We start from the raw sequence: 24,891 nt of genomic DNA, 5'->3' as shown, positions 1-24,891 counted from the left end.
GACCACATTGCTAAAACCGTCCGATCCTGCAGATTTGCTTTATTCAACATCAAGAAGATCAAGCCCTTTCTTTCAGAACATGCTGCACAACTCCTTGTTCAAGCTCTTGTTCTGTCCAGGCTGGACTATTGCAATGCCCTCTTGGCAGGTCTCCAGCCAATTCTATCAAACGTTTACAATTAATTCAGAACGCGGCAGCAAGATTAATTTTTAATGGGCCAAAAAGAATACACATCACACCTCTGTTTATCAATTTGCACTGGCTACCAATAGCTGCTCGCATAAAATTCAAGGCATTGATGTTTGCCTACAAAACTACCACTGGCTCTGCACCCATTTACCTAAGTTTATTACTTCAGACTTGTGTGCCCTTTAGAAGCTTGCGTTCTGCAAGTGAACGTCACTTGATTGTGCCATCCCAAAGAAGCACAAAGTCACTTTTACAGACTTTTAAATTAAATGTTCCCTCCTGGTGAAATGACCTCCCCAACTCAATCAGAGCAGCTGAGTCCTTAGCCATCTTCAAGAATCAGCTTAAAACCCATCTCATTCATCATTATTTGACCTTCTAACTTTAGCACTCACCATTCTAATTCAATTCTTAAAAGAAAAAAGAAATGAAAAGAGAAAAGAAATCGAAGTACCTTTCTAATCTTTTTATTTATTATACAAGTATATATAAAAAAGACCTCTAACACTAGCTTGCTCTATTCTTTTTCTATTCTATGTTTTCCCTTAAAAAAAAAAAAACGACATAAAATGCTAAAATATTAGTATCATTGACATTCTCACAAATAATAAATATGGAAAACAGGCTTATGTTCAAATAATGGCATGTTGTTGCAGTTAACCATTTAACTGCCGCTCGACCAAATGGTTGAGCACATTTTGAGTCACTATATTTTATTGAGAGGAGTACCTAACTTAATTCAAGCTGATTGAGCCATCTCTACCATCTGGTAGAGGTATGTTAAGCCAAAAAAAATCAACAGCATTTGTCACAACACTTCTTCTTTGATGGATGTCAGAGAGAAAGAAATCACTCCTGCCATGTAAACTGTTTTTGGTGAAATTTTGCAAGGTAAGCATATATTTTTTGACATATTACACTGTAAGAGCCCTAACTTTACAAAATTATTTTACTTGGTGCCATGAAAAAACTTTAGTATGTTTTCAATAATTTTTCAAAAACGTGCTCAACCAAATGGTTGATTTGTCACTTTATGGTAAACGTAGAAAAGCTAAGCTAATGTTTTAAAAATTATGGGACATGTTGGAAAAAAAATACATTGAGTGTGGTAACTAATGACATAAGGAGATAAGAAATGCAAACAAAAAATGCTTTTTTCTTGGTGGGGCAGTTAAAGGGTTAATATTAATGGATTTGTTCACCTAAAATAGGAAACATTTCACCTGTTGTGGCTGCCTATGTGTTTCACAGATCTCAGATAATTCATATAGGTTTGGAACAACATGAGTGTAAGTAAATGATAACCGTTGAACAAAGGGCCACCTCTGCTGTCAAGAACTCATATTTTATACTGAATAAATAATTCTAAGAATGAATAAATCATTCTAAGAAGGAAACGATATTAATGGGTTCCCAATGAGATCAAATATTTTGAAGCACGCTTGTTGATGTAAGGTTAAAGGAAATAAGTATTTTCCACTGCATTCCTTGAACAATTGACAGTCTGTTTGTAAAAGAGGAAAATGTGTTTTGATAATATCAACCTACATAAATATGCAAAATAATTTATTATTATTTTTTTTACATACTTATCTGGCCCTGTCATCTTTCACAGCGGTCTGAAAAGGGGATTTTGCCAGTGGTTACAGAAGTCAGAGATGCTTGCAATTACCCATTTTGTTCAGATCATAGACTTTATTTATATATATTTATTATTATTATTATACAGTATAGGGTGATATTCGCATGCAGCTGTATAATGTAGAGAAAAAAAAAATCCTGAATAATTTGAATAGGGGAAAACCACAGCAGCAAACACAGAAAAGCAAATCACAGCAAAATACAGCAGTACTTTCTTTTCAATGAATTGAAATTTGGATGAAATAAAATTATCTTAAATTCTGAAAATTTGGGGAGGAATTTTTTTTCTTTCCTTCCCTGGGTTCTGTGAGTTCCTCTATAGCCTGTAGGAAAATCAAAGCAGGAAAATGAATAACAAAATATTTGAAATATATTTCCTAATTTATTGGAATGAAAAAACTGCAACAATAAAACAAAAGCAAAACTATTATTAATAGATTCCGATATAATAAAGTAAAATAAAGGGAAAATAGTTCATGTTCAGAAGGTAGAATTACATGAATCAGTATTTTGCAGGTCAGTGTTACTGAATCATTGTCACAATGCTGAAAATATACCTCATGCTCGCAAAAGAATCATTCTCAGTATCAATACTTACAGTAGGCCTACACGATAAAGTTTTATTGTTCTTATGAAGTAATACATTGATAAATATTTACATTCCTTCAGTAATTTACTGTAATTTAACGTATAATTTATATTTCAGTAGATGCTTCAGGATATGTATTCTTCTTAATGCATAATAACCAGTTTGACGTAATTGAGTGGGGTTATGTAAAGAATGTATCTGAAAAATCAACACTCATACTGCAAATAAAACAAACCACACCTCTGTTATCAGATATATAATGATCGGGCACTGTCCATCTGACACCCTTCAGCTGGATCATGGCTCTGAAAATCATCTCTGTGGTTCTTTTCACAGTCTTTTTCTCCGAAGGTATGGCATGCAGGATTCATTTGAATCTTTCCATTACTTTCTTAGGCATCTCACTTGCTGATAAATTAACTTTTATTGGATGATTAATGTGAGGCTTTAGGCACTTAAGTTTGTAATTTTATTATTTTAATTTGGTAAAAAAAAAAAAAAAAAAAAAAAAAAAAATATATATATATATATATATATATATATATATATATATATATATATATATATATACATATATATATATATATATATATATATATATATATATATATATATATATATAAAATAATGTTTTACAAGGCTTTATATGCAAAATATGAATGTCCTTCACTATCTTCTCATTGACTTTCAGCTGTGACACTGATGTGCTATAAATGTACCACACCAGTTCCATATGGAACCTGCACAACAACTGCAAACTGTTCTCAGAATGAACAGTGCAACTCCATCACCAACACCACATACCGTAAGAATAACATGATTATGAAATAACTGTAAAAAAAAAAAAAAAAAAACCTTTTAAAATTGGCTTGTTTGTATATCTTAATTATTTTGAAAATGATTCTTTGTAGATGGCACTGGTAGTAGCAATAAGATGTGCAGCGCCTCATGTGCTAATAGGAGCGTAAATGTTGGAATGCTGAGCTATACCTCCCAATGCTGTGCTTCAGATCTCTGCAACAATACTGCAGGTACAAACATGTGAGAGTAAAGAAAATTTGGACTGTGGTGTTCCTACTCACACTAAGCTACGCTAAACTATAACTCTTTTACACTAACAAACATTACAATTTTTTTCAAGTTCAGTTTTATACCAAACTGACATACTCTATTCTAAACATTATACTGTACAGTGTACTGTGAAAATTTCTGACACCATGATTTAAATTGATGTGCACATGAATTAAAGGGTCATTTCACCCAAAACTTAAAATGCAGACATTGTTTACTGACTTATTTTGCAGAATTTTCATCTCTCTCTCTCTCTCTCCCTCTCTCTCTCTCTCTCTCTCTCTCTCTCTCTCTCTCTCTCTCTCCCTCTCTCTCTCTCTCTCTCTCTCTCGAAAGCTTTAGTATTGTCTGATAATGTGTCAGATAAAGTTTTCTTTTGAGGTATGGCTCTAGTATCTTCTTTACCTCTCCAGACTCATCTAATGGAAAGATGTGTTACATCTGCATTGACACAAACTGTTCAACCAATAGAACACTGGATTGTAAAGGTGATGAGGACAAGTGCATCACTGGAACAGGTAAATCATGGATAAGAACTTCTTGAGATCTAAAGTAATAATCTCTTATATACAGAGACAGAACTGCTGTTTCCTAATGTAAATAAATGACAATTATTTTCTCCTTAAAACTTTTAACGAAATCTCATTTGTCTTCTCTTTTCTCGCAGCTACATTAAATGGCGTCAATACCACTTTGAAAGGATGTGCAAGCAAAAACTTCTGTGACAATTATAATGTATTGGTATTGAATTTAATTAAAATATATAATGTTTCATGTCATGATGCAGGCCTGCGTAACAGTGCCCAGAGTCTGACACAGGGAGCTATGCTGCTGCTGGTACCAATACTTCACATGCTTTTTTCCATCTGTGATCTGTTTTATGAGGTTTTGTTATAAATGTGTATGCTCTTTTTTTACGAAATGTAAAGCCGTTTCAAGCAACACCTTTTATGATTAATCGAGGGTAATCCATTTGTTTCAAATACCTGTCTACTATAAAGTGTGCTTTTGTATTTTTAATCATCAATATACAATAAAAATGAAATTACTTTATTTGCAGTCTTATTAAACACTAATATTTCTATGACCAAAATCCCCTGTCATGTTCTTGTTATGTGCACACTTTCACTGTCACATGAGCTCATACACTTTAGGTATGTATATTTGTGTATATTTGTATATTTGTTAAGTAATATTATTTATATGTTTACTATGTATATTTGTTAAGTAATATTATTTATATAATTTCTACAAATGGATTGCATTTTGTGGACAGAGTGAGAGATCATATGACATTAGTTTTGTTATTTAATTACATTATGAAATAATAAAGAACTATTTGGAATACATTTTCATTTAATTAGAAAGCTATGAAATTATGATGTTAGGTTGATCTTTGATTGTATTATATTATTGAAAAGACAGTTCAGATACATTGATGGTTAAGTGCATGCTGACTAACAGTTTTTTAAAGGGTTAGTTCATCCAAAAATGAAAATTATGTCATTAATAACTCCCCCTTATGCTGTTCCAAACATGTAAGACCTCCTTTTATCTTCGGAACACAGTTTAAGATATTTTAGATTTAGTCCGAGAGCTCTCAGTCCCTCCATTGAAGCTGTGTGTACGGTATACTGTCCATGTCCAGAAAGGTAAGAAAAACATCATCAAAGTAGTCCATGTGACATCAGAGGGTCCGTTGGAATTTTTTGAATCATCGAAAACACATTTTGGTCAAGAAATGGCTAATACAACGACTTTATTCAGCATTGTCTTCTCTTCCGTGTCTGTTGTGAGAGAGAGTTCAGACCGGTTCTTTAGCGCTCGACGTAATGGCGTCATTTGCGATGATTGCCCTTGATTCAAGCCTTCGGTTTACCCGCGCTCATAACACTAGCACAGAATCAGTTCAGAATCAATAACCAAAAGAATCAGTTCAGTTCAGACGCTCTGTGTGTCGGTCTGCTTCACGCTGAATCACACATGCGCAGTATCATCAGCTCCTCGGTTCACGAATCGGACGCGTCTGACAGAAGCAGTTCTTCACTCGTGATCGAGTCAGTCTATTGTTCGTTATCTGGCTCGGCTCGGTGTTCATCTTCAGTTCTCTCTTCACAGCAGTTCAGTCAGTGTACTGTTTGAGTGCATGCATTACTCCGGTATATTGTTTTTTTTTGAACTCAGAGGGAGTGTCAGCCACATTAAAAAAGTGAACAGCTTAAGTCATTTGTGGATTAATGTGTATTAGAGATGCGAATCATTTAAAACTATTCGGTTAGATTTGGTGAACTGAATGATTTGTTCGCGAACCGGATATCCAGACTGCTTTGATTTGAACTCTCTCTCACAACAGACAAGGAAGAGAAGACAATGCTGAATAAAGTCGTCGTTTTTGCCATTTCTTGACCAAAATGTGTTTTCGATGCTTCAAAAAATTCCAACGGACCCTCTGATGTCACATGGACTACTTTGATGATGTTTTTCTTACCTTTCTGGACATGGACAGTATACCGTACACACAGTTTCAGTGGAGGGACTGAGAGCTCTCTGACTAAATCTAAAATATCTTAAACTGTGTTCCGAAGATAAAAGGAGGTCTTACATGTTTGCAACAGCATAAGGGTGAGTTATTAATTACATAATTTTCATTTTTGGGTGAAGAAACCCATTAAGATTTTGTAATCAAGCACAGAATAACCTGAGCGTGTTTTTCTTTACATGTTAAATATAAAAGAGGGTTAGATTCTTTTAAATACAAGCACATTAATCCACGTTATAGCCAACCATGTTTTCTTAAACTGTTCTGTAGCTCTACAGATACACTTCCATATGATAATACAGGATTGTCTTGTGAACATTTACTCTGTCATTGTCGAAATAACAACAACAACAAAACAAGCTAACAAAGTTATAAAATAGTGTTGCAGAGGTCAGGGGAATCTTTCTGCCTCCACTAGTGATGTAACCAATTTAATCGGTTCTTTTTAATGAACCGGTTGAACCAGTTCACCAAATCGAACTGAAGAGAGAACTGTGAAGAGAGAACTGAAGATGAACACCGAGCCCAGCCAGATGACGAACGAACACGCCCACTGCTGGAGCAGTTCTCGTTCTCGAGTCAAGAACCCGTTGCATCGTTTTTTGGATCACCAGTACACTGAACCGATAACCGTTTCTTTCGGACGCGTCCGATTCAAGAGCCGAGGAGCTGATGATACTGTGAATGTGTGATTCAGCGTGAAGCAGACTGACACACAGAGCGTCTGAACCGAACTGATTCTTTTGGTGATTGATTTTGAACTGATTCTGTGCTAATGTTATGAGCGCGGGTAAACCGAGCGCTTGGATGAAGGGCAATCTGGCGAACTGTAAGTGTAAGATTAAGAACTGTAAGATTATGAGGTTTTTAACTGACTAAAGTTCTGATTACTGACTTGTAAATATATATATATATATATTTGATAGACGTGACGCCATTACATCATCGCCAATGACGTCATTACGTCGAGCGTAAAAGAACCGCTGAACCAGTTTTTTCAACCGGTTCTTTGAATCGAACCGTCCCAAAAAAATGGTTTCACGGAAAAGAATCGAACTTCCCATCACTAGCCTCCACCGATTAAGTTCCGCCCACAGAAAAACATCAACGTTTACCAATAAATGAATAAAATTGAAATCTACTTTGGTGAATTCCTGGCCTATGAATATTAATCAGGTAAAGTGACTGCCCAGACAGCAAGCAGTTTCGGCCCAGAACCGGCCCACGTAAAATCCACGCGGGCCAAAAAAACCTGCTTGCTGTCTGGGTGGTAGTCTGCCGAGTGACGTTTTCATAGCGTGAGTAATATTTATGAGCGATGGTGATGATGATGATGTCGCCACAGTAAGAATTATTCCCGTATGATTGTGGGCGTCGCCTGTCAACTCAACTCAATGTTTCATTCAAAACAAGTAGCCTGAAACTTCAAAATATCTCTTTAATCATGTTTCCGAAGTTTCCTATCTGGCTTAATGCATAAATTAAACTGAATATATTGTGGTAATATAAACTGAAAGCTGAAGAAGCTTCAGCCGTGGGCTTAACGCGGGAAACAGTCTCAACCTCATGGCACTGACTGAGACTTGGATCAAACCTGAAGATACTGCCACCCCTGCAGCCCTCTCCACTAATTTCACTTGTCCGTAGCGCTGTTCGTGTACAGAGCAGAAAACTGAGAGAGTGCAGGAAGTGAGGATGAAACCACAGCTGATAGGCGAGATGGAGAGAGTGAACGTAGGTTCCGTTGAAAGGCGACCTGCGTTGGAGTGTGTGCCACTTCAGGAGTAAGTGCTAGGTTAGCAGCAATGAGGAAGTGGTCTGAGGTGTGCAGTGGAGCAACTGAAGAGTTGTCCACAGAGCAAAAGCATGTGTAGATGAGGTCCAGTTGGTTGCCTGATTTGTGAGTCACTGTAGTAGACACTCACTTGAGATCAAATGAGGCAAGCAGAGTTTTGAAGTCAGCAGCCTGGGGTTTATCTAGGTGGATGTTGAAGTCACCAAGCAGTACCATCTCCAGGAAAGTTTGATAGGAGCACATCAAACTCCTCCAAGAAGTTTCCCAATTGACCTGGGGGATGATAAATGACCACAAAGTGGATTTTAACAGGGTGACATAGGCTATCCGGGGGCGTTCTCTGGAGTAGGAAGATGGCTGGAGTGGGAAAACGACCTCGCACTGAGTCAGGAAAGGCAGACACTCAGTGGGTTCACCAGAGTAACATGGGGGGTTGTTCACCAGCGACTCGGGTGAATCCTGGAGGATGGACTGGGAAGCGTCCCTCCGAAGTGAGTGGAGTTGCTGCATAAGATCGGTCACCTGAATGGATAACGAGTCCACCATACGGCGAGCCGTGGCAAGTTCCTCATCGTGCCTTCCCATCAACGCTCCCTGCATCTCTACAGCAGTCTGGAAAGGGTGACCCCCAGCCTGATCTATTCCTTCTGGTCAAATTTTTCTTTAATGAAACAGAGGGGTCCAGAGACGATAGCAGGTACACTCTTGTTTAATGAGTAAATAATGATGTGCCGCAAGGCTGACTAACAGAACTGAAAATTCACAAAAGTAACTCAGGGTGCTTGACAGCTTCTTCAAAATGGTAACAGCGGATTTCAGCCGGAGATCCGGGCGCCTCTTGAACGGAGAGATCAGGGGTACTGGCGAGATGAGAAGTTCTCTGCAACCGTCAACGAAGACCGCTGGGTACAGCACAGAAGAGGTAAACACAACAGCAATACTGAAGCTCTATGTGTAACACTGCTTAGACAGGACTGGACTAAACTAGACTAGACAGGACAAAACACAACAACAGCCAAGTCATCGTTACACTCAGCTCTGTGCGTCTAGGTTAAACAATAATCCGACAACACAGACACGAGATAGAGAGCTAGATATACCGAAGGCAAAAGAGGCAGATAGAGAACAAGTGTGATGATGAGAGAATGAAATCCAGCTGACGGTAATGAGGGGTTGATAGAGGGTAAGAGTGAAAGTAGGACATAAAACAACCAGCAGAGGGAGGCAAGGGATGAAAAAAAGAGAAGCAAAGAGCCAGGATCATGATATGTTAATAAATAGGCTGTTAATAAATAGAATAAATAAATAGAATGTTGCAAACCCACTGCTCCGGGTGTGTGCTCACAGTGTGTGTGTGTGTGTTTTCACTGCTCTGTGTGTGTGCATTTCGGATGGGTTAAATGCAGAACACAAATTCTGAGTATGGGTCACCATACTTGGCTGAATGTCACTTCACTTTTTAAATAACTCTGATAAGAACCAAACAATATCACAAGAAGCCAACCATTCTTTCCTATAGGCCTTAAATATACACAAACATGTCCTTTTGTCATTTAAGACAAATAAAACATTATTATCCCCCTCGATTACATTAAAGCACTCATTATGTCATCACTGATTCACATAAGTTTAAATATGAAACCTTTCTTTTACAATAGTATGGCCACTTACCAATCTCCTAAAAGTTGGGCTGGTGGGTTTTGGGTTTTGACTAAATGATCATGGAATTGTCATTTTTTTGTTTGTCTATTCATTAACCATTTTAAAATGAAAAGTTTATTTTGTGGATGTTGTCTCAGGGCTTCCTGTTCTTAGGATATCTTCACTGACAGACGCCAACTGGAGGTAACCAAAACACTCTATACAGCCATTTTCTTCACCCTGGAGAGGACATAGTCCACTGGGCCACTCATCTGGTGCCATGTGTCTGGATACAGGCTCTAATGTCTTCTGCATTAGACACTTGTCCCCCAACGGCTCCCATCGCTGTGGAATTCTCAGTGCTGTACTCCATGCCTTACTTCCGGACCCACAATCCCATCCAGAACATAATTATCAACTCCCTTTTCCAAGATGTCTATGTGGCCTCTCAGAATGTCATTGCGGCGGTGATCATCACTCTAGGTAAACCTTGGGAACTCCAAACAGGACCCGTGGGCAGTCCGGAGTGTGGGATATGCAATTTGTGTGATATCACAATAGACCCCCCCCATGAGGACACAGAAAATGAGGTGTTGCTCCTAGACACTTTCTTGATGTACTTGTACTCATGTGGAAGCTCCCAGTATGGAGTTTGCAATTTCCATCAACTCCATGAAAATGGAAAGCCCCCTGGTCCTTCAAAGTGATTATTCCGGAAGAAGTTCAACTCTCCGCAGTTCTGTCCAGATTGCATCACTAGTTCTTTGGGAACGTAAGACTCCATGGTGGAATACGGCCAAATGGTGTTCAGTACTTCTTTGTTGCTGCAAAGGTGAACAACAGCGCAACGCAAAAATACAGTTGGGTGTCCATTTCCATACGCCCACTGGTTGCAATCGACAACGGTTTTAAGATAAGATAAGATAAGATAAGAAACACTTTATTCGCCAAATGCATCAGCAGATACACAGGAATTTGATATGGCCATCAGTAACACACAAACTCAACACACAAACATATATGCGTATAGCTGCAAAAACATGCCTAAAACAATCCATCAAATAATAAAATAGTCCAAAAATAGTGCAAGATCAGCTATTCATAAGGGAAATGGCTCTTGGAAAAAAACTATTAAGATGGCGTGAGGTCCTTGTCCTCACTGCTCTGTACCTTCTTCCTGAAGGAAGCAACCTAAAAATGTCACTTGCTGGATGGGACTGATCAGCAGCAATTTTAGCCTCTTCCCCCTTCCTGACTCTGGCCTCATAAAGGTCTTTAAGAGACAGCTGCCTTTGTCCAGTCAGCCTCTCTGCTGTGCGCACAATACGCTGTAGTCTGACCTTCGCCTGGGCTGATGCGGATGCAAACCAAACAGTAATGGATGCTGAAAGAAGGCTTTCCACAGTGGCTCTATAAAATTTAGACCGAACAGAGCTAGAAACGTTTAATTTATTTAGCTGTCTCAAAAAAAACATTCCACTATGAGCTCTCTTAAGAATGGAGGAACTATTTTCCTCCCATTTCAAGTCATTTGTGATAACCGTTCCTAAAAATTTAATTGACTCCACCCTCTTCACAACGGAGCTCTTGATAGTTAGAGGAGAAAGGGAGGCGGGTGTTCTACGAAAATCTATCACCATTTCCACAGTCTTTTGCTGATTAAGCTCCAAGTTGTTCTCATCACACCACGCAACCAATTTAGACTTCCTGCCTGTAAGCAGACTCGTCGTTTCCCTTAATAAGACCAACTAATGTAGTATCGTCTGCAAATTTAATCAGCTTGATGGAACCATTATTGGAAGTGCAATCATTGGTATACAGTGAGTAGAGAAATGGTGACAGCACGCACCCCTGAGGTGCTCCAATGTTAGTAGTCTGAGGATCAGACATGTGCTTGCCAAGCCGCACATACTGTTGTCTGTCACTAAGAAAATCCATAATCCAGCGGCAGATAGAGGGTCCCACTCCCATCAGTGACAGCTTCTCCCACAGTCGCTCTGGTAGAATGGTGTTAAAGGCTGCACTGAAATCTATGAACAACATCCTTACATAAGAGCCAGGAGAGTCAAGATGGTCCAGAGCATAATGCAGTCCTAAATTGACCGCATCATCTACCGAGCGGTTTGCCCTGTAAGCAAACTGTAGTTGATCAAGATATGGAGCTGTAATAGGTTTAAGATGTGACAAAACCAACCTTTCCAAACATTTCATGACCACTGATGTAAGGGCCACCGGTCTGTAGTCGTTTAGGTCCACGGCTTTGTTTTTCTTTGGTACTGGAATAATGGTTGATGACTTAAAACAACTCGGAACACTGCATAAAACAATTGATTGATTAAAAATGTCCGTAAAAACTGGGGCTAGCTGACTAGCACAGTACTTCAGGGTGGCAGGTGAAATCCCATCAGGGCCACTCGCTTTCCTTACATTTTGTCGGCTGAATATCTAATACACATCCTTCTCCTCAATTTCAAAGTCAATATCAGAGGTGACTTGATCTTGAGGGCCAATGTTCTCCCCCTCTCTGAGTGTAACACTCCCGGGAGGAAAAGGGTGAGGGCATGGAGATTTCTCAAATCTTGTATAAAAAACATTGAATTCATTGGCCAGTTTAGCAGATGGAGTGACTTGTTGTTTATTACTTTTATAGCCTGTCAAGTTCTTCAGTGACCTCCAAGCTGAAGAAGAGTCATTAATGCCAAATTGTTCCTCCATATTCACTTTATAGGCACTTTTTGCTTTCCTAATCACTTTATTTAACTTTTGTCTGACCAACCTGTACTCATCTCCATTTCCTTCTCTGTAGGCTTGTTGTTTGGTTTCCCTGAGTAGCCTAAGGGATTTTGTGAACCAGGGTTTGTTGTTGTTATATTTCACCACAGTTTTGGTGGGAATACAAGCTTGCTCACAGAATGAAATATATGAACACACAGTGTCAGTATATGAGTCCAAAGAGTCACAAGAAGCACGCATGGATTCCCAATCAGTGGTATCTAAACAGACCTGTAACATACAAATTTTACACCGATGTCAGAGGGTTGACGGTGTTACCTGATTTACGGTAGATGTACAGCATTGAGTACATCTACAGCTTCTACACGCAGGACTTTGTCTACTTCTTTTCTGTCCAACGAGAGAAAACTGACTTGGATTCGTCGCCCTTTCAGACAAGACTAGGCCATCCGCCCCGCCAGGAGTGGGAGATGCCAGGCTACCGTGAAATTGTTTTAGAATGTCGCTTTGAGCCTAAAAGGCGAAGGAGAAGCAACGGCAGCACACCTTTCAAAGATGTGGTCTACAATGTGGTTCAAGCGGCCCACTTTGGTAAGGCTGGATGAGAGCTCGCCGGTGAGCTGGGTGCTGAAGAAGAGGATGATATCTTATATGGTGTATCTGCTGTAACCGATGACTGGGGTGCTCCTGAGCATGATTCAGCACTTGGTGCTCTTCCGATGGATAATGTAAACATGGCAATAGATGATGGAGTGGAGGACTGTTGCAAGTCAGGACCACAGCAACTATCCAGAGGTCTTTGCCATTTTCAACCCTGTGAGAGCTGCCCACATGAGGTTGGTGCATTCTCTCAGTTTTATTTAGTTTTTTTTGTTTGCAATCATCTGTTCATATTCTGTATGGTTTTGAACCATTAGCAGACATTGAAAATATGTAAATGCCACACTGTTTCTAACATCTAACTTGTGGATTGCATTTCTTGTCCATCATTCGCTTTGCTTGTTGGCCTTATTTTTTCGACTGTTCTGTCTGGTCCCTTTTCACTCTATCATGTGGCATGGTATTTTTTTTATGTTGAGACTTACCAAGCTTTCTAGTGGGAGCTGTGGTGCCATGCTCTCTTAACAAAAGCTTGAAGGTATTTTAATTGGCTTGATTTTTGCTTCTTTGTTCTTTTGATGTAAAATGGTTTGAGGGACCACAATGTGGGTCAAAAACCTTGTGTATTCGTTCCCCTGTCCTTGTGTTTAGGACTTCAAATCTTTCAATTTGATAGTAAAAGTGTCACTGTACAGTCTGATTGAAGAAACTATTTAAAAACCTTTTGTAACCATTAACACATGAGACTCTGAGACTAAACACTCTGAAACTTAGTAGGTTTTATAGTGCCTGTGGCACACGCACCCAAAATACCAAAACATTTATGCAGGAAATGAAAGCATCTGTTGTAGTCCAATTGAATAGCTGGGAATAACAAAGCTGCAAAACCGTTTGATCCCTGTAGGAAAGTCTAACCATTGTGACCCAAAAAAGAGGTTATGAAGACTTCTAAGTATTTGGAAACGTTAAAAGACCTTAAGGGTACATGAATGGCTTAATATAAGTATGTGATTATCATTTAGGTTTAGGTATATGAAGCTGCTTTTGCTTTATACAGTACTTGCCGTTGAAAATGTTTTCTTTAGTCTGTGCTTGTTCTGAGTCTGATTGCCTGAGACAATTATGAGTGTGACTTTACTCATAACTAGGAAATGGTTTAAAACTTGACTCAGACTTGCAAAAGAATCACCCATGCTTGACTCTGGTATACCAACACTAAAAAACAATTTTGTTTTTATGCTTTCTTCATTTTGAGTTTAACAGGAACAAGTTCTTTAAGCAGCCTGTGCGTTTGTTCTATGTGTGTGTGTTTAACAGCTTTGAAGCTTTTGCTACACCACCTCAGTTATGAATTTCATATTCAATCTAATGTTCCCCTGCTCTGTACTGCAGCAGGATTCTCAAAAAACAATCTCAGCCACTTACAGGATGAGATTTCTTTCATTAACGCAAGCGTTAGAAGTCTGATTTTGAGTTTTGTGAATATACAGGATTACAGGAAGGTAGGCTATTTGAACATTAAAAAAGATAATGGAAAAACCATGCACTTGTAAGGCAAAGTGGTCTAGAGGAACATTTTCTGTCATGCAGCAGCTAGATCCCTTTTTAGCTCCACTGAAGGTGTCAAAGAAACTGCTTGTAGTATGTATTCTTAAACTTTCATGAGTATATGTATTATGTAAAAATGCTAAATATTTTTCTCAAACTGAGCTCTTTTGTGTGTGACAAGCTGTGTAAATGTGGTTCAGATTGTGTTCAGATGGGGATTAGCTACTTCGGCCATCTAAACAATGTGAATGTCCCGGAAATCTCAGGGGTGTGATTGCGAGGTGGCTGCCATAAAAGCAGGGTTTACAGTGTGTATGTGTGTATGAGTGTGTGTTTGTGCACTTAAAAGAATAGGGGTTTCCATTGAGGTCAGTGTTTATGGGAAATGTGTGGGAACTGAGAAAATGACAGTGTCATTGTTAAGATTCCAATGAGAGACACTCACCTGACCACTCATTTTGGATGCACTTGTTGAGAAATATTATTTACCACATTTGAACAGATAAGTGCAGCTGTGTTTATTAAAATGATCAGCAAATATACAACTCCTCTAATTTGTATTAAATCAGTCTACTGTACAGTACATGCAGAAATGATAAAGATTATTCAAGTGTTTCCACAGTGGAAATGCATTTGTGCATTTTTTTTTTTTTGACACCAGGTTCCAAACATCACTGAGGTCCAGCCCATATGGGCCTGTGAACGGAGGAACTCTCATCACTATCACAGGTCCTTGTCTGGACTCTGGGAAGAACAGGAAAGTTACACTTGATGGAGAAACATGTCCAATCCAAAGGTGTGTGTATATTCATTATATCAATGCTCTTCAAATGGGAGGCCTGTGATGAAACTGCAGAGGGTCTGCTAATTGTAGTGTAATTGTATTCAAATTATGTACACTGTTGTTTAAAAGTTTGGGGTTGGTTAGATTGTTTATGTTTTTGAAAGAATCTCTTATGCTCACCCAGGCTTCATTTATTTGGGGGAAAATACATTTAAAAAATGTATGAAGTGACCCCTATTTACATTTTCAGCTCTTTTTATTAATTTTCTCTGATTATAAATGTAGTGTTTGTGTTCTAAAGGGAATGTTGTTCTACTTACAGTGTATCTGTGGTAAGAGGAAACCTGTCCTCTATCATATGTCTCTCTCAGCCTGTGATGGAGGTGAAAGATGTGGTGCTCCGTGTCTACTCTACATCGATAAGTCCCGTGTGGAGACCAATAAAGTCTTCCAATACAATAAGACCCCTGAGATTCTTGCTGTGCTGCCTGATTGCAGCTTTGATAGGTAGATTCAGAATTTAGAAAGTCATAAGTTGTTTACTTTTTGGCAGTTCAGAAAACAGCCTTTCAGAAAAAGCTGTAGAGCGCAGTCTCGAGGGTACCCCCCGGCCTTTGAGGGGCGATAGGGGTATGTGGCGAGTGGGGCGGGCCGAGAGGCGTGGGAACGAGGAGTGAGGCCAGGTGTAGTGATTGGAGATGAGCTACACCTGCGCCCCACCACCGGTCTCGAGTCCCACGTAGGAGATGGAAGGATATACAACTGGAGCGACTATAGTGAAGGACGAGAGAGGACCAGGCCTGGACAATATTTTATGTTTGCTTTTTATTTTGTGCGCACCAGTCGTCCGTGAGGGGCCGGTGCGCTGTTTTGTGTTTATTTTTGAATTATTAAAATGTTTTGATTGTCCGCCGGTTCCCTTCTTCCCGATGAATAGAAAGTTTTTATTATTACATATATTAATTGAAAAATAAAGTTAGATGAAATAATGTTTTGTTTTAAAATCCTCCAGAACATTAACAGAGATTTAGTCCAACCCATGGTAATGTAATAAGAAGGTAGCAGGACAGACAAAATTCACTACAAGAAGTTTTCAAATTTTGTTCAGTTTCTGGCTGTATAGCACCTAGTGCTTTGCAGATGCTACATACCGTATTTTTCCGACTATAAGTCGCACCTGAGTATAAGTTGCATCAGTCCAAAAATACTTCATGATAAGGAAAAAAACATATATAAGTCGCACTGGACTATAAGCCGCATTTATTTAGAATCAAGAGAAAACATTACCGTCTATGGTAGACGGTAATGTTTTCTCTTGGTTCATGTCTCTTAGTTCATTTCTCTTGGTTCATGTCAAAGTAATTTTGATAAATAAGTCGCACCTGACTATAAGTCACAGGACCAGCCAAAGTATGAAAAAAAGTGCGACTTATAGTCCGGAAAATACGGTAATCTAAATGTAAGAGCTGGCAGCTCTGGTCACGGGTGCGGTTATGACCTTTATAATGCTGAAACACCTGAGGAAACAGAAAACAGGTGAACACAAATTATTCCACGTATTACTAATGCAAATCTTTTGCAGTCATTCCTAAATGTAATATCTTGACATGCACAGCTGTTATGAAAAAAGGCAGTTTTATTCAGTTTTACCCTTCTTTACCCACAGCTTCGCCTGACCCCTCTCATGCTCCCCGAGAAGATCTTCATCACCAGTTTCTGTCCTGAGCTGCTGGAGGAGGTGAAGGACGTGCTGATCCCAGCCTCCAAGCTCAAGGTTCACCTCCAGCAGATCATCAGAAAAGGTGTGTTTATAAATAAAATATACTGTATGCTGAAAATAAGTTTAATACACTACCTCTCAAATGTTTAGAGGTCTGTACAATTTTTATATGTCCTCACCATTGCTGTATTTATTTTATTAAATACAGTAAATCAGTAATATTGTAAAAATGTTTTTACAATTTGAAGTAACTGTTTTCTATTTAAATGTCTTTTAAAATATAATTTACTCCTGTAATTCAAAGCTGATTTTCAGCATCATAACTCCAGTCTTCCTTCAGAAATCATTAGAATATGCTGATTTTCTGTTCATTAAACATTTCTTATTATTATCAGAGTTGAAAACAGTTGTGCTGTTTTTTTAGTGGAAATATAATTGTGTTTATAGCATTATAAATGTATTTTGGTTAATGTCTAATTGGTTAAGGTCTTTGCAGAATAAAAGTAGTCATTTCTTAAAAGAAAAGAAAATTGCCAAAATCTTACTGACCCCAAACTTCAGGGTTTAGAACATGATATTGCTTCATTTCTCAAAAAAAAAAAAAACAAACAAACAAACAAAAACAACAACAACAACAACAACAAACTAATATAAATAAATAAACAAAGAGTTATTGGAAAAGGGAATAAGGTCATGTTATAAACAGGTTATTAAGTTTTTTTTTTTTTTTTTTTTTTTTTTGTAGGACACTTTGGGACAGTTTACAATGGTTACCTCACAGGTAAAGACAGAGAAATCTATTGTGCTGTGAAATCTCTTAACAGTAAGAAACTCCTCAATGAAAAGAGCTCATAAAGACTCTCATGAAGAACCGAACTACCCTCTCGGGATTACCTGCCTGATAGAAAAAAAAAAAACAAAAAAAAAAAAACAGTTATTTCTCACGATGAGCTGCCTTGCAGTAGTGCAACAATAGGTCATCGGTTCAATTCTCAGGGAATGCATTAACTGATTAAATGTGTAATGTACCTTGAATGCAATATCTGACCTGGACTACAGAAAAAGTCTTAAGTCACTGAGGTATATTTTTAGCAATAGTCAAATAGCTTATTTATCATCTGATGTTTAAATCTCAATTCTGAAAAATTTACACTTAAGACAACCTCCACAGTTTTGTGGTCCAGGGTCACATGTACGTTTCTTCAGATAAAAGGGTCTGTATGCATAAATGTAGCAGTGGTTTATGCAAAAGTTTTTAAACAGTATTTTGAGACATAGTTTATTTAATTTTTTTAAAGATTGATCTCTAAACATAAATAGACTTCAATAGCTTAAATAATATAAATGTATATTTTCAACTGTATTTTCTCCCATTCTGTCTCTCTGATAGGAATAACAGATGTGGAAGAAGTGGAGCAGTTTCTGAAAAAGGGCATTCTGATGAAGGGATTTAATCACAGTAATGTCCTCTCTGTGCTGGATATCCTGCTTCCTGAAGAGGGACTTCCCTTGGTTGTCTTACCTTACATGAAATACAGAGACTTCATCATTCGCTGTGAGAAGAGGGTCAGTTGCTAGAACTCTTAACATATCAGATATGTTATATATTCAGCCTTTTACCTTTGCCTTACACAGCAGGTTTGTATTTGTTGATGGGTTTCACAACTTAACGTCCTGTTCATGATCAAGTTCATGATCAAGTTCATGACCTTTACCGAAGCTCCAGCAGTGATGTTTCCAATAATTATAAATACTCAATGTGTGCCTGTTATATATGAGTCTTATGTACCGTATTTTTCAGACTATAAGTCGCAACTGAGTATAAGTCGCATCAGTCCAAAAATATGTCATGATGAGGAAAAAAACATATATATAAGTCGCACTGGACTATAAGTAGGGATGGGTATCGTTAAGGTTTTAACGGTATTACTACTCTTGCCATACTGCTTAACGGTCCGGTACTTTAACGGTATTCTTATCAGTACTTTGTGTTGTGTTACTTTGTGTTGTGTTAGGCTTGTGTTTCCGCCCTTAAATGCAAAAATTTTGTTGCACTTATGACAACCAGCATTGTCTGCATCAACTCTAGTGAAGTATAACCACACTTTGGAACGCTTTGCTCTCTTCGCCATCATCACTTTTTGTATTAAGCGGGAGTTTTCGTATTGTAAGGGGCCGTTCACATATCGCGTCTAAAAACGTGTGGAAAATGCTAGGCACGCCGCTTTCTGATTTTTTCCCCCCAAAGCCTTCAGGCACTTGCGCTCCTGAGGAGTCTGCCGTTGCTAAGCAACCATGACCTGCTCTCTCCATGAAGACGTGGAAATTTCAGCAATGGATAAATGGATTTGAATCACTAAAAACTGCTTGCAGTAGCACTGCTACTAAATTAATTTAACAATCCACATACAGCTATAAGCTGTTCCTTCATTTTGGCTGAGCTTTCAACGTTGTTACGGAAAAGGTGAGGAAGCTACATGACCTGCCGTGCGCTTGCGGCATTCTGAAAAGTTTAGATGTTTTTAACTCAATGCGGTGCAGATGCGCCTGGAAAAAATGAGCTAGTCGCACTGCGTGCGCGTCGCTTCCATTATGAGCGCGCATTCCGCGCGCCTACATTTGAAATAACGAACTTAAGACGCGCAAAAGACGTGATATGTGAACGGCCCCTTATGCGTGTGTGTGCGCCACGCTCGTTCTTGTTGTGTGTGTGTGTGTGTGTGTGACTGACAGACAGCCTCCGTGGCGCGCATTAGAGATCTCACAGATTTCACAGACAAACAACTTAATATGATCGCACATTAGAAATGTTTGGTAAGATAAAATGTGCTCCATAACATTATTAAGCAAATCTCTCCACCATCATCACTCTTTATTATTAAGCGGATGTTTTAATACTGTTATGTCTGTGCATGCGCTGCACTCGTTCTTGTTGTGTGTGTGTGTGACTGACAGACAACCTCCGTGGCACGCATGAGAGATCTCACAGATCTCACAGACAAAAAACTTAATATGATCGCACATTAGAAATGTTTGGTGAGATAAAATGTGCACTAATCAAAAATACATAGTGCATTATTTTTTTCCCCTCCAGTACCGAAAGCAGAACCGATACCGTCAGATCTTACTGATACTACGGTCTTTCATAATTTAGCCCCGGGGCCATTTTAATACCGGGTTTCGGTACCCATCCCTAACTACTTTATAAGTCGCATTCATTTAGAACCAATAGAATACATTACTGTCTACAGCCGCGAGAGGGCGCTCTATGCTGCTCAGTGTAGACTACAGGAGCACTGAGCAGCATCTCTGGCAGTATATGAGCACCCTCTCGCAGCTTTAGACGGTAATGTTTTCTATTGGTTCATTTCTCTCTGTTAATGTCAAATTAATTTTGATAAATAAGTCGCACCTGACTATAAGTCGCAGGACCAGCCAAACTATGAAAAAAAGTGCGACTTATAGTCCAGAAAATACGGTAGTTTTGTCGTCTTACCTTAGAATCCCACAGTTAAGGATTTGATTGGCTTCGGGCTCCAGGTTGCTAAAGGAATGGAGTATCTAGCACAAAATAAACTTGTACACCGTGATCTGGCAGCAAGCAGTTGCATGTGAGGGTTGCATGCACAAAGATTTGGCTTTTAAAGGCCCTGATATTATTGTAGAAGTGAACCAGAGTGACATCAATTCAAACAAAATCAAGCCAAATTAAGTTTGTTTGGAATTAGTTTTGACAGTTCAGAACAGCTTGTCAAAGCGAATTTTCCAGAAAAGTTCAGCTGGTAAACACCATTGACACCATTGGTCTGTGGAAATTGCATTTTTGTAACTAAGGCTTCTTTGACGTGGAAACCTTCTCTGATTCATTTCTCTGTTTAGTCCATCAGGGTCAGACGTAATGTGAACACACTGGAGAGCTTTTAATAGTAGAAATTAGAAGTCACAATTCTAATTTAAAGCTACACTGATGCTGTTTTTTTCCATGTTTAATACTGTAAAGTTGCTTTATCTGTAAAGTTGCTTTATCTGTTTATCTGTAAAGCAATCTGTTGTATACAATGCTAGAAATAATTGAGACGTGATTGATTTGGCTGGAGTTCTGAATTGCAGAGCTCATGCCAACATATCCACATTGCTATGATCCAATGCTTTCTTAACTGCTATTTTCTCATTGCTGTAATTTTTGTAGTAATTATTTTGTCACTAAGAGGAAAACATGCAGCACATATTTACTTGTTAGCTAATAGTATAACACTGCTCAGGTGTTTCAAACTTATTTTTACTTCTCCTTTACCGGGGAAGTCTAGGGCTCCAAAGCAGAATGTCAGAACAGATTGACGTACCAACTGTTCTTTGCTCATGTATGTAAATACACACTGAAGCTCAACAGACAATTGTGCATCAATTGTGAATTTGGAACTGGCTGAACCAAATATTCTCTCAGGCTTGATGAATCCTATACTGTAAAGGTGGCAGACTTTGGAATGGCTGGAGATGTGTTGGAGAAGGAGTACTACAGTGTCCAGGACCACAGGAAAGCCAAATTACCCGTCAAATGGATGGCCATTGAAAGCCTGCAGACACAGAAGTTCACAGCCAAGTCAGATGTGGTGAGCAACATGTTTTCTTCAACCAATGGATTAAATGTAGGATTCGTCATATGATCTTCTCAACACTCTTTTATTTTGTCTTTTACTGGAGTGGTCTTTTGGGGTTTTAATGTGGGAGATGCTCACATGAGGAGCCAGTCCTTATCCTGAAGTTGACCCATATGCTGTCACACATTACCTTCTAAAGGACCGACGGGTGCCTCAGACACAATATTGTCCAGATCCATTGTAAATTATTGTATTTTCTTTTGCAATATGTGTTTATGCTCCAACTTACTCTTCTCAGTTAAATCAAAATGCTTGACCTAAGTACAGAAAGTAGAAAGCATGGAAACCAAATGGAGTGGAAAGTAGAAAGTTTGTTTGATTGTAAGAGGGTGGTTCAGTTTTCTAGAAGGTTTCCCTTTCATTTGTTTTTGGAAATTCTTTCACAGCAGAACAGAGAGAGGGACATGGCCTTTTGAAAATGCAATGGTTTTAAGTGTTTTTCCACCATTTGAGGTTCAGAGGGTTTAGAGCTTACTCACTATTCAGAGCAGTGGAAAAGGTCAATTGAAAGGTTATTGTGAATGTCCCTTCAATTATCCAACACCTCAAGCACGGCCCAGAAAGTTAATCATCATTCTCTCTCAGACAGTTGGAAACATTTAAAAACCAACATAGTGACTCAACAAAATTTTGTAAACCTTGAGAAACTTCCATCAACCACAAAGCAAGCTTTTAGCTTTTAGCCAGAGTTGTTGCAATGATAAATATTTTTCCATTTTGGTCCATTGACATGAAGTTTTCAAACTAAAACGGGAACTACTGCGTTTTCGAAGTCTCAAACAACAGCTGTCATATAAAAAATAATAATGCATTAACTCATACCATGGTGTATCGCAGGATATCACAGACTGTTGTTTTGAACATAAATCATGACACCTCCACATTTCTTCTATGTAAAGGTTTAGAAACTCTGGAATACATAAAAAAAAAAAAAAGTGCACAGTGACTCAGGGTGTAGCAACAGGATGTGGAAACATGAGCGGTGGTGAGATTCAGCAATGGAAACTGTGAATGTGTGTGACTCAAGTTCATTATGTCTGATTTATGAACACAGTATGACATTGCCAGTCACTTTTCAGTAGATTACCCAACTGTGAGGTGACTGACCATTACCTCTGTATCTGTAGATTCACCATTATGTTACAGTGTTGGGACCCTGACCCTGTGAGGAGGCTAACTTTGTCCACTTTGTGATTTGAGTTATTCATATGTAGTTCATATGACATTTTATGTGTTGCATATATATATAATACTGAAAAGTCCTGGTCTGCACCACTTGAAGATATTAGTAATCAGTGAGCCTATACTTGGTATTGTGATTATATCAGATGCTTGTATAGAAAAAGGATTCAGTGCACAATGTTTGGGATGAGTCAATGCTGAAAGGTGTTGAACTGAATAAATCACTGTGCTGCACTTATAGCCTGTAGAAATGAGTGAGAATGTAATATCTGTGACGCGCATCCCTGAATAAATCCCGATTTTTCCAAAGGTGCCAGTTTCACTGTGTGCTTGAATATTCTTGGGTAATACTACCAACCAGCAATATGACTAATGTAGCTTGTCATTCTGAATAAAACATTAATGCATTAATGGAAAATATTATAATTGGCAAAATTAGTCTCAATTAGTATTTAGTTGAAATTAATCAAATTATTTATTAACATGGGTATGTCATTTTCATATATTATATAAGGAAGTTCTGTATTTTTTAGTATCTGGTGGACTTTTGAAAACTAAAACATTTAAATCAGTTTTGTTCTAATGTAATGACACCAGATCTACATATTGACATTTTATTGAAATGTTAAAATTGTACATTATTTCTGTGGCAGGATTTTTGGGAGTAAAATATAACTCCGTCATGACTGACATTATATTTGTCCCTGCATATTAACCTGGGATAGCAATAAGTATTTTAACATCACAAAAAAACACAAACTGTACATTTGAGCTTGAGCTATAAATGAACACCAGGGGTCAGTAAAAGCCCTTTCATAAATGAGCAAATATTACATGAGATGCTTTTTCTTATTGTTTGCCACAAAATAGAGAGGGAGAGAGAAAATTTATATGTAATTATGCAGTGTAAATTCCAGTATTTGTTTTTAAAGTAAAATGTTTTTTTTTGTGTGTGTTTTTTTAAGTTCATGTCTTGTTACTGTATGGCAGTTTTAATGACTCCTAGTCACTATACATTATTTTCTGTTATGACTATTTATACTGTAAAACCTGCAATACTGAAATGACTATCTATGCAATTACAAAACTCATTGGCTGACAGAGACGTGCAGAGAAAGAAAGAGAGACCCAAGTCAACTAAAGCCACAAAGAACTATACTTTCGAAGGTAGTCTTATTCCAACAACAGAAACCGATACAAATAAAACAGGAGGAAACAAACATCATAACATTGTTTTTCCCTCCCATGTCTCTCACTCACTTCCTCTGTTACAAGATAAAAGAACCAAAGTAAATTCCCAGAAGATGCAGCCTTTGATTGTGAGCTCATATCTGCACCAGTGTCAAAAGTGTGTGTGTGTGAGAGAGAGAGAGAGTGAGGGAGAGAAAGAGTATTTCCTACTGGGTGAGCAGAGATGAATAGTGAGCTGCAGACACAAGCTGCTCTCGCCGCATAGTCACAACCTGCAGCCTTGAACCCTTTCATCATGTTCTAACAGCTCAGATTTAGATCTGCACGCTCTCAACACAGCACACACAGTCAATTACTGATATACCAACATACAAAGCACATACTTCAGCTCCAAAAACCAGTCATCTACCTTGCTGTTTACCTTTTAAGACATCATTAAAGACTCGTATAATGTTACTCCCTCCGACTCAATGCCTGCAAAAATCAATTGCTAATAAAACTGCCAATTGAGTGATTCTTAAACTGTTTTAAAAATGATAGCATCTTTTTATCTCACTACTTTTTCTTAAGTCTTAATTATCTTACATCATGTTCCCATTTGGCTTTGAAATTTCTGAATGTTACGTAACTGTTTTAAAACCTTGTCTTTCTTGGAAATGCAAACAATTGAACGTAGTAAACATTAACATATTGTTCTGTGAACATTCCGAAAAGAGTAAGAATTTTTGCTATTCTTACTGAATAATAATAATAATAATAAAATACAATTATGTAAATGTATTCACCCTCAGGCTTCCCAATTTTCATTTTTGGTGAACCTCCTTTAAGAATGTGATGTTATTTGCAGTGTTGTAAGCTCCTTAAAATGCTTTCTAGATAGGCAGCTCACTAGGTTTTATAACAGAGCTCATAATTTGAGTCATTAATGTCACATGCTTTGCCTGTGTGATGATACATGCTTCATTCTAATGATGGATTTTAATTGCACAAGATTGAAATCAACTCTGAT

The 24,891-nt window shown here is 38.2% G+C and overlaps 1 protein-coding gene and 1 pseudogene across 1 annotated transcript; both read left to right on the top strand.

Moving 5' to 3' along the window:
* The first annotated feature begins 2,639 nt into the window (after window positions 1–2,639).
* Window positions 2,640–4,644, top strand: LOC127968609 (ly6/PLAUR domain-containing protein 8-like). The gene is made up of 5 exons (XM_052569915.1): window positions 2,640–2,771; window positions 3,112–3,225; window positions 3,332–3,451; window positions 3,905–4,009; window positions 4,159–4,644. The coding sequence occupies exons 1-5, from the start codon at window positions 2,720–2,722 to the stop codon at window positions 4,386–4,388; spliced, it is 621 nt and encodes a 206-aa protein (XP_052425875.1). The 5' UTR covers window positions 2,640–2,719; the 3' UTR covers window positions 4,389–4,644.
* A 3,534-nt stretch (window positions 4,645–8,178) lies between these two features.
* LOC127967947 (macrophage-stimulating protein receptor-like) lies at window positions 8,179–22,703 on the top strand (annotated as a pseudogene).
* Window positions 22,704–24,891: the final 2,188 nt, after the last annotated feature.

Source organism: Carassius gibelio, chromosome B11 (assembly GCF_023724105.1).
Source record: "Carassius gibelio isolate Cgi1373 ecotype wild population from Czech Republic chromosome B11, carGib1.2-hapl.c, whole genome shotgun sequence".
NCBI lineage: Eukaryota > Metazoa > Chordata > Actinopteri > Cypriniformes > Cyprinidae > Carassius > Carassius gibelio.
This window is presented reverse-complemented; position numbering and strand designations above follow the sequence as displayed.